This window comes from Oryzias latipes, chromosome 10 (assembly GCF_002234675.1).
Source record: "Oryzias latipes chromosome 10, ASM223467v1".
Taxonomy (NCBI): Eukaryota; Metazoa; Chordata; class Actinopteri; order Beloniformes; family Adrianichthyidae; genus Oryzias; species Oryzias latipes.
The window spans coordinates 21,776,444-21,793,753 of NC_019868.2; the positions used below are offsets into that span (position 1 = coordinate 21,776,444).

At 40.4% G+C, this 17,310-nt stretch overlaps 1 protein-coding gene across 8 annotated transcripts in view; it reads left to right on the forward strand.

The window, feature by feature from the left end:
• The window catches only part of tenm2 (teneurin transmembrane protein 2), a 232,751-nt gene that overhangs the window by 51,453 nt on the left and 163,988 nt on the right, over window positions 1–17,310 (forward strand). For all 8 annotated transcript variants that reach the window (XM_020706715.2, XM_020706718.2, XM_020706717.2 and 5 more), the window contains one exon: window positions 10,281–10,628. In XM_020706715.2, coding sequence (XP_020562374.1) covers window positions 10,403–10,628 — 226 coding nt within the window. In that variant the 5' untranslated portion in view covers window positions 10,281–10,402. The remainder of the gene's footprint in view (window positions 1–10,280; window positions 10,629–17,310) is intronic.

Below are 17,310 nucleotides of genomic sequence, written 5' to 3' on the forward strand. Positions count from 1 at the left end.
CTCTCTTTTAAACTAAAAACAAGGCAAACCACAAATAATGCATAAAGAATATATGTTAAAGAAACGAAGAAACTTAGAATTTCAAATTACAAAACCACTTAAAGACTATTTTCTGCTTTTCTGACATGCATCTGTTAATATCTATGTTAGGCAAATTATTGTATTTTGCTTTTTTTTTTCCTTTTTATTGAATTTCATAACAACTTGCAGGGACATGAAACTCAACAGAATTGGTGCAATTACAGAGAATGTTTCTCTTCGTATATTTGTTTGTGACCTTATTGTTGCTTGGCACTGCAGATGAAAGGCAACCTAATTTGTAAAACCTACTACACATTTATTATGCGTTCACTAGCTAATAAGTCCAGAAATGAGATGGGGGAATTTGCTGCACATCACTGCTGTCTGGAACCACACTGTAGAATATTCAGCAGCACAATGATAAAGTGCTGTAATCGCAAAAATGACTGACTGCTTCTTGGAATTTTGGGCTGATTTTTTTCACTTAAGAAGAAATAATAATGAGTTCAGTAGCTCAGTATTAAAGTGTTACAAATGCATACAGAACCATTCAGTTTTAAATTACTTGTGATATCATGTAAGCATTACAGTTGGGTGATTTTTTTTTAAAATCTTATCCTTCATTCCTCTCAGCTGTTTGCACACATAAGCGCCTGGATCTAAAATATATCAGCCTCCAACTAAACTGAAGCCCTTCTTTCAGTCTTTCTAAAGGTTTTTCATACTGGTTTGCAGCTTTATTTTGATATTTTAATATTCCAACTGAAAAAGCATTAAAACATAGCTGTATCAGACTGTGAAACTTGTTTTCTTTTCAAATATGTCATTGAACTGCAATTCTAGTGTCAACTTCCTCTTGTCTGGCTCATTCGTGTCAGCTCAACTTTTCTTCATTTTTGCATGCAGAGCTGTGGAGGATGCGCAAGGAGTATAAATACAGCTTCTTTTTTGCTTAAAATGCTTTTAGTGCAGCAAATCTTTTTCAATTACAAATGAGGTGTTTATTGTAGGATTTGTTGGATCACTGATGCTTTAAAGATCCACTCCAATCATCTTTTGACCAACTGTAAAAGCATTCCCAGTGGTCTTTTAATTATGATTGTGATGTTTTTTGCCAAAATAAAAAGAAACTGTAATTTTCTAGGACATAGTTTCTGCAGAGCGGCAGTAAATTCACCTCTGAGTCGTGGACGGGGACCTTTCGGGCGGAGTAACCCCTCCTCCATTTCCTTTCTTGTTGCGTAGGCGGAAGCTTATGTCTCACCCAGCGTATTTTTTGCTCGACAAACAAGCTCTTTTTTTAACTGCATTTTTTCATCTGCTCCTGATTCACAACAATTCGAAATACAATTTTGAGCTTAATTTCCTTAATATGTGTCCTCCATCATCAGAAAAATGCCACAACATGTTAAAAACACCAAAAACACCATTTTATATAGAATTGGTCTAGTACTGTTTTTCTACTTTATAATATTTGGTATTAGTTTAAACTCCTGTCATGGCGTGCACACATAATTCATGTCTTGTTTTGTCAAAAGCCTCTCATTCCGAGCCAAGTACACAGCTCAAACCTTTTTTCTGTGTGGGTCTGTTATCAGGTGTCTCCCTCCTCACCCTATGATGGAGATGTCCACATTCAGCTGTTTTAAAGCATGCAGTACAATCTAATGTATGCATACTGAAAAAAATGTTGATTTTTTGTTTTCAACTACATTTTATAAGTATATTAAGAAGTATATTGTAAATAATAGATTACAAATTATACATCAGGGGTTACCACTTAAAAATGTGAATATTAACAGCAATCATCTCATAGAAAGAAGTGTGGTAATGTTAATTCTTGACTGTGTGCTTAATACTTTTATTCTGAGTTCTTAACTATAACTTGAATGCTTCTCCTAGAGCCAATATGCAAGCAGGTTCTTTGATGATTAGTTACTAAGTGCATGTCGCTTTCAAGGATTCTTCTTGTGCAACCTCTTAGATTTCTCCCCGTCTTCTTTGTTTTTCTCAATCACTTTGAGTCTTCTACTCTTTGTCTTTGTGAGAAAACTGTGTAAACAACTTAAATTGAGCAGCAGCATGAGAATGGTGGAAAATTGAAGCCAATTGCTCTGTAGTAAAACTTTTATTTATTTATATATATTTTTTTTTGAATGAAAGAACCAGGTTTAGAAAAAAAGTCCTTTTTTAAACTACCAAATGTTTTTTTGAAAGTGGGAAAACAGATGATGGCAAACATTAACACAATGATGTCTTTGCAGCAAATCATCTTGGAAATTTAAATATTATGAAGTTTAAATCCATCACAAAAATAAATAAACCCAGAAGCCAAATGCAAAAAAATATATACACAATTCTGATTTTTAATTTCTTGATTTAGGTACAATTACAAGACTTGTTTGAGCATCAATTGAAACGTAATCTTGACAGATTATGTTTATCCCAGTGGTCGTTTACCCTAATGGTCATTTTAAGATCATTTATAAGAATTACCCTATTGAGTTGCAGTGAAAGTCTAATGACCACATTCATTCAAAGATATCTTGTTTTAGCTGTCTGTTTGTGTAAGGCAGGGGTCCCTAACCTCATTAAAGCCGCACGGACGGGTTTAAGGTCACACAATATTTTTACGGACCGGCCTGTACGAAGCTGAAGGGGGAATCCCAATTCTGTTTTTTATCTTTTTTTTTAGGCATCAGCTTCACTTAACTTTTGAGAGTAAAGTTTATCTTCATCCTATGTAAAATATCCACAGCTGATTTAAACTTTATTTGTACACTAGATTTAGTGTAGGAACTTTAAAAATGTGAGAGAGATTTTCCCTCAACCAATAACTATCAAAGTGAAAACGAAGAATCGGCACCAAGTTCCGCCTCAGCTGACTTTTAAGGTTGCGACGGATAAAGCAGCTGCTTTAAGAAAGTAGTAGATGTATTTTAGGCACATGACAGAATGAGTCAGATGTGGTGGAAGGTTTTCCAAAATGAATCCTTCTTCAGAATCAGATTATAAAGAAACTGGAAAAATGTAGGTCGTGTATTTTGTTCTATGTGGCTCGGTACCAACTCTCCTAAGGAAAGGTACCGGTCCATGGCTGTTTGGTCGGGGGCCACTGCTGCATGGTATAGTCCCTAACATAGTGCAAATTTGTGTTTTGTTTTTTGTCTATCATGTTTTTGTTATAAAACTTTGATGTGATATATACACAGGAAAGAAAAATCACTTAATATTTTCAAAATACTAATATTTGAATTCAAAGTGGGGTAATTACATTTCCCAGTCATTCCTGCAACTTTTTTGTGTGCAGGTCCTTTCAGAAAAAAAGGCTGCTTTGTAACTAAGCAAGCTGAAAAAAAAAAAAAAACTAGTGAAAAAAGCCACATTTAACCTGTGCATCGTTGGATGTAATTGGTGAGAACATCAATGATATCAGTAAAGTTGGTGGGATTTGTGGCAGAGAACAAAAACAAAAAAACACAAATATATGTATATACATATATATAGATAAAGTAAATATTGTTAATGCAATATCTAAAAATGATAAACAAAGACTTTATATTGTTATATATCAATACAACCATCTTGTGGCTAATTGGGTATATTATAACCACGAATAAAAAATATTTAGTTTTTTTATGTAAAGTTTTATACGTTTTAGCATTTTAATATTTTAGCTGACATACTTGTAGTATGACTGATTTTTTTTTTTTTTTTTTTTTTTTTTTTTTTTTAACTTGTCCTGTCCAACAGCTAGGCAAACAGATGAGAGCTGAGGGCCTCTTGTGTTGGACATATTTTATTTTAAAAAGAGGGGTTATTCATCTTCAGACAAACCAAAGGTATGTCTGAATAAACCCCTTTTGTAATTGTGGCCAAAATTTATTAATTTCAATCATGTTTGAAAATCTTTGGTGTTGGACCGGACGGAAAAGGAAAGAGGGGAAGAAGAGAGAGGGACGTTAGAGAGAGGGGGGGGTAGGAGGGTGATAATAGGAGGGGAAGGGGGGTAAGACCATGAAGCAGCATAGAGCAGACAGGTTTACTGGTTGTTTATCGTTACGGTACGGTTCAAATGTAGTACAAAAAGGGCGGGGCCTGTTCACACACACTCAAATATTATCAACACACCTGCTAGCCGCAAAAATGTCCACATGTCAACATGCACACAAAACAGATAGTGTTCACGAACGCATACCTATGCCTTTAAACCAACTAGTGTGAAATCTTTCATTCATTCAATCATGCAAACTATTAGTGCAAAGGTGAGCTAACACCTGTGCTCAGGTGAGTGTTTATGTTCTTCTAAAATGGATGGTGGAATGTGAAAAGAAGGAGGAGGAGCGCCCAGCCACCCCCACACCCATACCCCCGCCGCAGCAGCAGCGGCAGCCGGAATTCCCCCAACGCCACACGGGAACAGGCAGGGAACAACCGCCCCCCGGGCGACCAAGACCGCCACCCAGGCCAGGGCCAGCAGGACCGCCGCGAGGCCCCCAGAGCCAGAGAGCAGGGAGGCGCAGAGGGAAAGAGAGCGCCGCCCCAGCCCAGCCAGGAAAGCAGCCCCCCGCCGCGCCGGAAGAGCCCAACGCAGGGCCCCACCGGAGAGGGACGCCCACAGCCCCAGACGAGCACCCCACCACCACCCAGGAGTTCCGGGCATCCCCCCGCCCCGACCCCAGGTACGAGCCAGGACCCCCCAAGGGAGACCCGCTCCGCACTCCAGGCAGCCACCCACCCGGCCCACGGTTGGTCCAGGTAGGAGCAAGGCAGGGGCCCGCCGCCCCCGCCCAGGAGGGGGGAACCCCGGGGAAAAAAGGGCGGCCCACAAGGGATGTTATAAATATGGCCCGACCAGGCTCGGCCATGTTGGAAGTTTGGCGGGGCCCAGCGCCCAGGGGCAAGGACCAGGACCCACCCCCCAGGGACACAAACACCCCCGGCTCAGGTGTAATATGAACCCCCCCACCGCGCAGGGAGAGCACCGCCGGGCCCAGGGAGCCGGCACCCAAGGGACACGGCCGCCATCGCCAAGGGGCCCGCACCCCCCACCAGGGAAGGGGTAGGGGACAGATGGACCCAGGTCCCATCTTCCTTGTAAAATGTGTGTGCGTGTATGGGTGTTTGAGAGGGTGTTTGTGTGCATGTGTGTGTGTTTATGTTTGAATGTATATATTGAAGGGGGAGGGGTGTGTGTACTAAGGGGGGTGCAGTTAAAATTGGCGAGTAGGGCACTAAGGGGACATCTCCTGATTACTCACAGTGATGTCCCCTCACCCTCCACACCAAGGGGCCCTAAATGTCTAAGGTGCGGTTAAAATTGGCGGGTAGGGTGCCAGGAGGACATCTGCTGCTTGCTTGCAGTGATGTCCAAGCACCCCCCCTACCAAGGACCCTACATGTCTAAGGTGCAAATAAAACCGAAAGAGGGGGGGCCCACTCCATACGGCAACCATAGGAGGGGGGCCACTCCCAAGTAGCCCCCCCCCAAGGCGCATCGCAGGCTAGACCCCCCACCCCCTCACCCTAATATGAGGTTATATAAGGAAGGGGGTAAGTTGGGGACAGCTGGTAGACTGTCCCCGGTGGTCAAACAGCCGTCCCCCAGCCCACCCCCAGCAAAGGGGCCAGGGCCACCCAGCCCAGGGGCCCACCCCCGGAGGCGCCGACACCCCAGGCCCGGCACCACCCACCCCACACAGAGAGAGAGGAGCCAGAAAGCGTCGCCCCCCCCCGGAGCAAGCCCAGGCCCCCACCCCCAGACGCCGGCCCTAGAAGAGCTCTGGTCAGGCCTCGACGGGACCGAAGAGGCCAACCGGCCGAGGCAACCACTGATTGCCTCAGCGGAGACCCCGACCCGCTAGCCCCCCCGACCCGTACTAATAATGGGCCCCCCCTCCCCCCCAGAACGCCCCCCCACAGGACAGGGCCGACAAGCCCCCCACCCCACCCCAGACCCCGCAGCCGAAGCGGGTGACACCCAGAGCGAGTATGACTGATATTTAAGAAGACAACACTACCAATATGTATACCAATAAGTTATTAGTTATTAGTTGTTATTATTAGTTATTAAATACATTTTTTGAAAAAAATGAATAAATAAACGTAACATTTTATCACAGTTAGAAGTTGCAATAAACACATCTTATGTTTAGCAAAACATCCTAAAAGATTCTCATTAAAGGTGCTACCTAACAGAAGCATAAGAATAAGTCCATCAGTGAATATCAGGACAGATTGGAGTCTGCAGAGAGTCGCTATTTGTGAACCTTCTTGTTGGCTGCAGTTGGGAGTCATCTGGACAGGAAAGCTCACACAGCTTGATGGCCCTTAGCAGGGCCTTCTCGCTCTCACACATATAGACCTAAATACTTTTTTTTATTGAAAAATGAGAGCAAGAGCAGTGAATGCATGAAATCTTTTCATGCTAGCTGTCTTCGGGAATCTTGCCAATGTACATGTAACCATTACAAATGCAGTGAAATAATATGCCGAGCCGAGCCCGAGTGATTGAGATCAGCACGTTCCAGGAGCTGGGTGCTTTAGCAGCAGATTCTTTAAGCAGATTTCAGGCATGATGCAAGAAAATGCAGAATACCTGAGGCAACTTTAAGCCATAAATGTACCTGTTTCTGAAAGATACTGTTTTTTTACCCTCAAAGGGAGTTTAGTTAGTTTTTCAGAAATTTATACCATTGACAGTTTAGTATTTTAAAGAATGATTGATGTGTTCACAATTTATTGCGTATTATTTCTATATATTTTAATGTCTTTAAATTATCAATGCATGATTTATAAATATGAGAACTGAGTTTTTTCTTCATTGTTTGAATTTTCTCTTTCAATGGTTGAGTTGAAGGTGAAATCCATTCATGTCATTCACTTCCAATTAACTTAGTGTGATTTCTAGTTACACTGAATTTGCATTGTGCCATTCTCTGTTTTCCTTTCAAAGCAGTCACTTGCAGGAAAAAAAGAGGGGGATTTATCTGTACCACACTTCCCCTCTGTAATTTTGAAAATGAATTATCCACCCTCTCTGTCATCTTCCAATTACATTTCTCATTTTGCCTGGATTTCATGGTCACTTCACGGTTGCAAACATGTCTCTTTTCTCCTTCATCCAGCTTTTTTTCTCGCCTGTCAGGGAAACATACTGTAGTAGAAGGTTTGTGCAGGTATTTGTCTAGTTTTGTATGGGCATCTGTTTTCCTGTAAACTGGCATTATCAGGAGGTTTGTGTAAATATGCACAGAGTAGACTGTTAAGGAAACTACAAAGGTCTGAACAATAGAAGTCATTAATAGAAAGGCTTATATAAATGAGATGATCGTCTTTGTTAATTGCAATTCCAAACACCTTTTTATGAATAAAAACTCAGACAAGTACATTGATACCTTTTGATCTTCAGAGTTTGAAGACAACATGGAAACATCAAACCCATGGACCTTTGGGGAATCCTTCCGCCACTGTGTCATTATTCTTAAGGAAAACACTAAACCACCAGCTGAAAACCATGGCTAGCTTCCTTCCAAAACACCATGACTTGACCCAAACAAACTAGCTTAACTAAAGTTTCTATTTAATTCACCTTTCATGGATGAAGAATAAAAAAAATCAATAGAAGACCCATCATATGACATTGAAACCAACATTTCACAAAGGCTCCACCATTGAAAGACTTGGATCAAATTGAAAAATGTAAAGACTTTGCACTATACACTGGTCCTAATATTTATTAATTATTATTATTTTCTAAGATTCAATGTTCAATATACTCTGTAAAGTCATTGGGTCGATCAACTATTGTCCTTGAGTTCTTACCACTTTTCATCCTTTCCAATTATTCTAGAGATAAATGCACTGAACATTATTAGAACATGATCACATGGGTTTGCCAAATTTCAAATGTTTTCACAGATTGGACTCTAATGGTGGTTTCTAAGGACTGAGCTGCATTTCTGCTTTGAAAATCTCACACACTGACACCGCCCCAAAGCCGGTGTGTGAGCTGGCAGACCGAGCTCTGCTTGGAGACACAGTTCTACCGGGAGACACGGTTCTCCTGACTTCAGCAGCTCGTTCACCTTGAGCTGCAGGATGGATCACAGTCCGAAGCCTCCCACATGTAACAAAGCATCCTCCCCTCAAACACAAAGCTATAAGTCCAGCTGCTCTGCTCAGAGACACAGCTCGCTCAGTCCACCGGCAGCCGCGCCCAGACCGCGCTCGATCGGAATGAAGCGTTTACATGTACAACGATCGGATCAACAATCGGCATAACCCACCTATCTCGATCAGACAGAATTTTGATCCAAACGAGTCTGATCGGGGCAGACTATTACGAACGTCGTGTTTACATGACTTTCCAATCACTTTTGTGCATGAAAACGCAGTTAGTGATTGATCATTACACCCCACTTGGTAGTGTGTTTCAGATTACCATAATCCGATGGGAGGGAAACCGGGCATTCAGGATAGAAGCAGCAAAAATCAGATTCTCCTCTTAGTGGTAGGATCAAAAGCGAGAAACGTGTGGAAATCTGCTGTGGCTTTAGAACAATTTGACCAGTATAGAACGTGGATACAGTTATACACATCTATGGTCCATCCGGGTGGGGCATGGGGAATTTGTGGTTAGGTTCTACTCAAAAGGGATTCTTGATTGATGGAAAACATTTTATTTGGAAAGTAATTGCAATTTCTCAAAACTGAACTATTTCTTTAACACAGCCATAATGTATCACATACAGAAACAGAGACACATTCATAGCTCAAACTGAGCTCCCCATTGTTTCCACAACAGTGGTCAGAATGTGTCTACATTTCCTAAGCCAGTACTCTACTTTGTTTCCTTGTCCCTCATTCAAAGTACAAATACATTAAGGTTGAGCTCTAATAGCTTCTGTGATGGATGCCTGAGCATAATGAGGTCTTTATGAGACTTAATACCTACTGTTAATCAATGGACATACCAGAGCACTTTTCAATACTACCTTCCAAGCATTTTAAAATGAGCCCTTGTTGAACAGATTGCCTCACATTCAGTAGCATTTTATTTTTTCCCCCAACCACTTTCAATCTTGCTCTAATCCAGTGCATAATTAGTTACATCATATATTCTAAATCAAATGAGGCCTGTTGTTCAGATATACCCTTTCTTGCACTGATGTTGCTAAACACTTTGCAGACTAACAGGAATTGTGATGAGAACACAATGCTAAGCTGTAATGCAGTGGGTGGATCAGACTTCTCAGCCTCGAGTAATAAAACGAAGCATGACCTATTTATTGCCATAAATATCATGTCCAGCCTACTGCTGGAAGAGTTCCTGTCAATTACTGCTCCTTCTTGTATTATTGTACTTTGATCTTTAGGTCTTAGTGTAACTCATTGCTTCAGGCCTCTCCACCAGAATCATATTTATTAAGATCATAATCATGTGTAATTGGCAGACACAAGCTTAAGGTTGAAGTAGAAAATCAGCTGGTTTTGCAACAGAAACATCTCAACTAGGTGTTAGCATGGAGGATGTAATGTCACAATTGGCCTGTTCACTTGGGTAACCATTATCAAGCTGTGTCAAGTGTAGGAAAAACAATGGACTGTCTTACTTTATTTTCAGTGAGTGTGCATTGGGAGGTGGATGTCGGTGGGTGTGTTTGATTATTGCTTACAGCCTCAGAGGGAACCAGATTCATTCTCACTTTGATAATGAGGGAAAGGGTTCAAATGCCCTTGAGTCATTTCTCCTCTTCTTCCGCTCTTCCTGTTGCACACATTTGCCTTTTTTTTGTTGCCCTTTGTTTTGTTTTTTCTAATCTAGGGATAATCTGCAGTGATTTCATTTGGCTTTTCTTGGCCTTCCGTTCACTTTTGTAGTTTTAATGCATACGTTTGAGTTGACTGGCTCATGTTTAAGTCCCTGCCCATTTTATGCAATAGATTTGAATGGTGGCTGACCATTTTTCATCAGCGCGGTCGATCAGTGACTTTCTCTGAGGACCACAGGGCTGGCAGCTCTGTTTCTCCCCACAATAGCCTTACTTATCCCACGTCAATACTCCAATGTGTTGTATATTTGCCTGGTTGCTCAAATGTCCATTCAAAGTGCTGCCTCTTACCCAAGTCTTCTGTATGTTCTACGGGGAGTGCAAGACAAGAGTGAGTCACAGCAGAATATCCATTAATTTTCTTCCAACCTTTCTCTGTCTTTTCCTCTCTGTCCACCTCCTCCTTTTCCTATCTCTGTCTTCCAGGTGACTCAAGCAGAGATTGACATCACCAAAGCTTTTTAGAAGGCCCCTCACTGCTCTTTCCTTTTGCTCATTGTCCACCTCAATTGTTCCCTGAATTCACACCCTGCTAACTCAACACCAGCATGGATTTGAAGGACCATCGGCAACGCTCCATGACTGGGGGTCGTTGTTCCAAAGATTCCCAGTACAACACCTCTTCCCTTAATGCAGACGAGTGCCGTGTACCAACCCAGAAGTCATACAGCTCCAGTGAGACTCTAAAAGCCTACGACCACGAGCAAAGGCTTCACTACAGCGGCTGCATGACTGACCTGGTACATCACGAGGCTGATGAGTACTCCAGGCAAGGTAGGTATCTAGAACAAACCAACCCTGATCCCTCAGGTAAATCCAACTAGAAATTGGACTGGCTTCAGATGGAGATGAAGCAAAGCTGTCCCAAAAGATTAAAAATATGTATTTTTTAAAGTCCACCTGCCGAGACCTCAAGACAGCTAAAATTCAACAGATACACATTTCATGCAAATGTTAAATATTGCAGGATGGTCTTTGAGGCACATGTTCTTTCTGATTGTTGCCACAAGACTTCTATTTTTTGGGAGATAAAAAGTTTCTTCTATTCCTGAGACAATACAATTCCCCCAAAAGTGTCATAAAATTTGCCTAATCAATCAAAGATCATCTGCATAAAACTTCTATTAGCCTTGAAAAAGAGACTTTTACAGGCTTTGTTTGAGCAATTATGCTGATAATGAAAATTGCTAATTGATGCTGAAATGCAAAACCAAGCAGTCTCAAGATGGTTTCTGCAAAATCTTTTTCAAGCTATGTGTACCATCATTTTGTATTCCAACACTTGAGCCATGCTTAGTTCCTGTGCCTTTGTAGTTATGTTCAGATCAACGCGTAGACTTCTTTTCTCACACACTGAATGCTCTCATCGTTGTGTGGTTCCATAAAAGGTTTCTGTCTTTATTCGCTTTGAAGACAGACTGTGTTTTTAAAGAGCTTCTTTAGTGAACTGCTAATTTAATCAAATGCCATAAATGCTGCTTTGCCAAAGAATGCCAAGGCAGACCTTTTGGCTCTAGTAAGGCTGTCATAATGAACTTCTGTATCCCCCGGCGAGCAAGTTAGCCAATAGGCCGATAGGTCACTTCTAAAGGGATGGGTCAGTTCTTACAGCCACTCTTTACAGCGGGTTTGTGTGTGTCTGTGCATATATGTGCATGTGAGTAGTTTGCAGTAGGACATGAAACAGAAGGTATTGATTTTTGGCTAGTGAAAGGAGCTAGACTCAATGGGATTGATCTCTGTTAAGCTCTGTTTTCTCTACATGGACACAGACGGAAGAGGGAGCCTGCTCAGAGCACCACAAAAAATGGAACGGGCAGAGTGAAATACTCGTAAAAAAGCCTAGAAAAAAAAGACGGAGCAAATTGTCCTTGATATTTTCCAAATGGGCCTTTGTCATTATAGTTTCAAAAGGAAAACTTGCTGCCAAGGTCTGATGACTTACCATACGTGGTTTCAAGAAATTAGAGAAATTGATCAATCTGACAGTAGTTCAGGAAAAAAAAAATTCAATAGCACACTCACAATGGAAAAACTGTGTTTTAAAGAAATGAATACAACACAAAAACACAAGAAACTCTCTGGAGGCAAAGCCAAGAGCAGATAATTGAGGATTGATTGGCAGAATCCCTGATAGACTGAAAGTCAGTGATGTGTGCTGCTCGGACACACACCAATGCTGCACTGAGCTGACCTCACACCAGGCGATAGCTGGTCGATACCACAGTCCTCTCAGCCTATCGGCTGCATCAAAAGCCCAGAGCCACAGATGCATCGTGGGAAGTGTGGCCACAGGAGACCAACAGTGTTGCAGCACCATATGGACTGTGACACTATGGGAGGAGGAGTAATATTGGAACGATGGAGAAAGAGAAGGAGTTAGAAGTGAGTGAGAAAGATAGAGAGTGGCAGTAGACAGACTTTTCCTAATCTCGCAGCTACACATTTTATAACAGATACATAAAAGAACTTGTAACAGTGTCACCTTGGTTAGGATATCTTGAAATTAACAGATAAGACAGTAAAAATGTGTGAGGAAATTTCACATGTCATAATAGCAGTAGCTAATCTTAAACATGTAAGGGAATGCATTAAAAGTTGGGCAATGCTTAAAAGATTTGCCATGTCAAATGGCTGATAGTTAGATTAGACAACAGAATCAACATAAAAAACTGTAATGATGTTTTTCTTGTGGTTGGGTGAGCTATCATGATGTCTCTGCATATGTTTAAGAAGTTTCACGGTCAGCTGAAGCTATTTTCAGACTGTTATTTTTGCTTTAATGGTTGTCTGTAGCAAAAGCCAATTTACAGAGCTGCAGTGTTTTAAAGCATATCGACCCACACTTACCGGCCTTATCATATCCACGTGTCATTGAGCGTAGACACTCGTAAATGCACATTTAGTGTAATGAGGTACATATTTCGCCATAATTCAACTAATTCATAGTCATTAAAATTATGTATAGCAAATAAAAAAGAAGAGAATGTGTTCTCCAGTTGGGACAAAACAAGGATCTCAAAGTCAAAGCCCTTTACCCGATAATATAACAATCATAAATTGCCTGGAGCAAACATTTTTATATTGAGAAATGTGTTATCTTTAAAAACTGATGTGCATGGTGCATCTCAGTTTTTAAAAACTATTTCTAGAAGTTTGAAGCGGTTGATTATTCTGGAATAGGACTGTCTCAAATTTCCCCACGTGAACATTGGGTACAAACGGTATCTGAATATGTATGCAAAGTTAAATCAAGGTTGTCCTGAGGCATATATACTAATAATGAAGAACATTTCCTTTAAGAAGTATACAGAAATTTATATTAGTCTTTTAGGTGCCCTATATATTTATATGTTTGCACGTTCATATTTTTTAGCACTTTTCTCTTTAAGGGGTGGAAAAAAATGACACAATTTAAAAAAAAAATCCACAACAAGTAAAAGTTTAATTTCATTCGTTTGTCTGTATCTTTTTATTGTAACATGTAGGCTTTCAGCTTTTAAGCATTCAGAAAATGTTATAAAAATGTAATTGCATGTATTGCCATCAGCAGCAGCTACATGAATTAGAATAAAAACCAACACACACTGGACAGCTGTGCGCAACATATGGGTAAACATCTGACTAATCAAAGAAAGGCAGAGCTAGAGACTCAAACATATTGTTAAATAATGTGATTTTAATCACTGTAAAAAAGGTAAGTTCTCAGTTGTGAAGTACCAATCTCAATAAGGCCAAATGAACTCTTAGCTTTATATTTCTGAGTCTAATGTTAGAACAGCTGACTATGGAAACCCCACTGACAAGCATCATATGTATAACAGCAAAGCAGGCAAGGTGAGAAAAAAAAGTGTTTTTGTCAGTAAAAGAGCTGCTGATTCAACTGTGTTTATTGTCTTAGGCTTTTTATTTGACTCATTAGAAATCGGGCCATAAAAGCCAAAGAAAAAACGATTAAGAATAAAAAATAAAGATATTTTTGTCATTAATTATCGTTCTAAACATTTGAAGCTCAGCGCATTTAGTAAACATAAACTCAGATTTAGTTTTCACCAAAAAGGTACTATATGTCTTCTCCTAGTAAAAAGAGTATATGAAGTCTAGTTTTGGTTAATACACAGAATTTTATGTTTAGCTTTAACCTGTGGCAAATTGCAACTTTCTACCTGAAAATAATTTATTTAAAAAAAATTTGTAATAAAAATAGTAAAGATTGAATAGTAATTTTTTTGAAATTGAACAATGTATTTTCTCATTGCAGGTGTGAAATGCACATGCAATAGCGAATTGAATAATGCCTTTTCAAACTGTATTAACAAATTGCAAATTCATTTGTCAATTAAGAATTACACAGTAACTTAGTTTGAATTGTGGGTAAAAAAATCCATAGAAATCAGCTGTTTAAGCATTAATACTTTCGGTATGCTCATAGCCCCCCCCCCCCCCCCCCCCCCCTAAAATTGACACACGGGTGGGTTTTAAAATACATGCAAGTCACATTGTGGGATAAAATCATGAAACATGCAGTCAAAAAAAAGAATAAGCAAAAAATATATATATATATATATATATATATAATATATTTAAAGCATTTGATTGGGATAAATATTTTGATGCAAATTTTACAATTCTTTTATTTGTTTATTTTCAGTGTTGAAAAACTAGCTGTTCTAAACGGCTCCTCACACATTCCAGTAAAACAAGTTCCGTTGGTCGTCCAACAGAACCCCCACTTTCATTGCAACTCAGCTGCACTGTTTCCCCATTATACACTTATTACCTAGTCTGCTTGGAGAAGCACAGCCAAACAACACATTCTTCCCACAACATAACACTCAGCAGCCTGGAAAGCTCATTACAAGTGTTCGCTATTTAACGCCACAAAGCAGAATATTTGAAGCCATCAGTGCTGCCAATAACGCACAAGCTCAAATCCCAAGCACAGTCTTTAGCTTTCATTTGACACATTCTGTAAATGTATGGTATAAAAATATCAATTTTGGGGGGACTTGAAAAAATGATCAACATCATTACTGGATACTCCACTGAGCTCTCCTATTTTGTTCAGCAAAAATTCTATCTTGCACTATATCTCAGCTCCAGTCCCCTTTTTTTTTTTTTCCTCCCATTTAGCACATCCTTGGGGCGTGTCATCCCGCCAGGTTCACTCTTGGGCAGCAGGCATTATCACAGCCTCTGTAGTGTTTCAAAGCTTTGGCCTTTCCTTTCAGAGGGATCTAAATGAGGCCCTCTGCATTCTCCTCTGCTGTTTTGCCCCCAGGGCCAGATGCCACACTGAGAATCGGCCACCCACTTGCCTACCTTCCTGCCTGGACAACACTCAGCATCATCTACTGTCCCCTCTCACTTTTGCCTGGCTCTTTCTGTTTCTCACCTTTCTTCCTCACTTTCATGTCTGCTTTTATTCTGTCAGATTCTCCTTTGCCCATCCCTTCACTGCTGGCTCTTGCTGTTCCTCAATCGTTGCTTTGGTCGTCACATCACACATTTGTTAGGTTTAGGGGCTCTCCGGGGAATTGAGTGCAAGTTCATGCAGTGCTTCATCATTCTTGATTTTACAGACAGGTTTTATCTCCTTACATGGGTGCCATAGGTTTGACTCACTTTTAGGGTTCTGATAGAATGTGAATGTTTTACAGAAGAGAGGATCTTAGAAACCATGAAAGCTACTTTGTTGATTGCAAAGTCATAAATCAACAGACTGATTCGTCTTCCAAACTCTGCAACTCCTAATTTGGCATGGCAATCTGCAGAAAAGACTGTTTTGTTTCTTTCGTCCCTCCCTTCTCTTTAAAGGGAACCACTTTTAGACAAGGAAATAGCCCCAGCTCTTTCAAAATAATTCAATTAAGATGATAGTGGTTAATTAATACAATTACAGCCAAAACATAGGCTTTCAGAGAAGCCCAGAGAAGTGTTTAGGATGTTCCACAGGAGTTCAAATGTAACACCAGAAAGCGATTTAAGTGACTTTGAACTAATGGTAGAATTTCAAAAGCTATTGATTTTGGCTTTTTATAAAAAACTATAATAGAATACACTCCAGAAAAAAAAAGAAAGATTGGAGGATCCAGTTAGTGGAAGTTCACTGGGTGAAAATGCCTACTTGATTAAAGAGATCAGAAGAGTTTTGAAGTGATAAAATGCAACAGTTGCTGAAGTAAACACTACGCAACTTCAGGTCCAACAGGTGAGATTGTGCAGAAAATGGGCAGCAGTAGACCACAAGTAATCGTGCACCAAACGACATCACCAAAAGTCAGCCATTATTCCCTATTCTAATTGGTACTAATCTTTCTGATTAGAAATTTAAAGCCAGTTACTAAAAATGTAAAATCTATAGGTTCTTCTTTTTTAATCACAGCAGTACTTGATAGTCTACGGTATCTCACATTAATTTCTTATGCAAAATTTATTTCTACGGGCATGTTGGGAGCAACATTTCAGAGTGAACACTTATACAACACGCAACGGTAATGTAAGGGTGAACAAAGTCAGATGCAATTGTGTCGTACAGATTTTTCATTTTATTGACAACCCCTGTAAGTGCTGTTCATGTGATGAGTATGGGCTCCTTGCACATTTTTTTCCTACTGTCACCCCGTATTAAGGGTAGTTGAGACTATTGTATAACTAACAACTAGACTGTGGCAAAAGGGCACTGTACGACATCACCTGTACCTCATGGGTGTGTGAAACTTAAATTACCTTACTAATACTTCACAATACATTTACCACACGCACACCATTTTTTTTGTTCAACAACATCCCTTAAAGTGGCCATATGGACCTCAAGGGAACTACAAGACACACCTGCAGTCCCTTTGAACTGGTTACTTGGTTACTCCTCTTTACGACCCTCCATGGTTAAGGGAAACCCCAAAAAAAACACAGCACTGGTATTGGTCAACCCCCTTACAGGTGCATGAGACTTAAGTTAGAAGGAAACTGGCAGAGTTCCTCCTTGTCACTTCCACTACTGCAGTGACACAGTGCATGCTATTAAATTGAGGTTCTCTGGTGCCTATAAGCAGTGATGTTTCAGCTCTTCTGGGTTTAAATTGGCATACATTTGCCTTGACAGAAGGAAACTAGTAAGGATTTTTACCTCTGAAGTCACACTGGCTCCTTCCTCTAAAACACGTTCTTACTCGTGTTGCTCAGAGTAGCCAATGCCGTCATGTGTTCAGAAGAGAAGCATTTGCTTGTGAAAAGTTCTAAAGACCAGTTAGCTGCAGTTGCAGACTGGGATGTGATTCAATTCTATTGGAGCGCTGAACTCTGGTAGAGGAAATAATAGGAGGAAAACAAGACAGAAGAATGTGTCATTTGTATGCTTCTCTCTTTCTTTTCACTCACATTCACACGTGTTTCTATGCGTTCCACTGGGTTACAGTCAACCTGGACTGCTGATGATCAAAGGGAGTACAAAGCA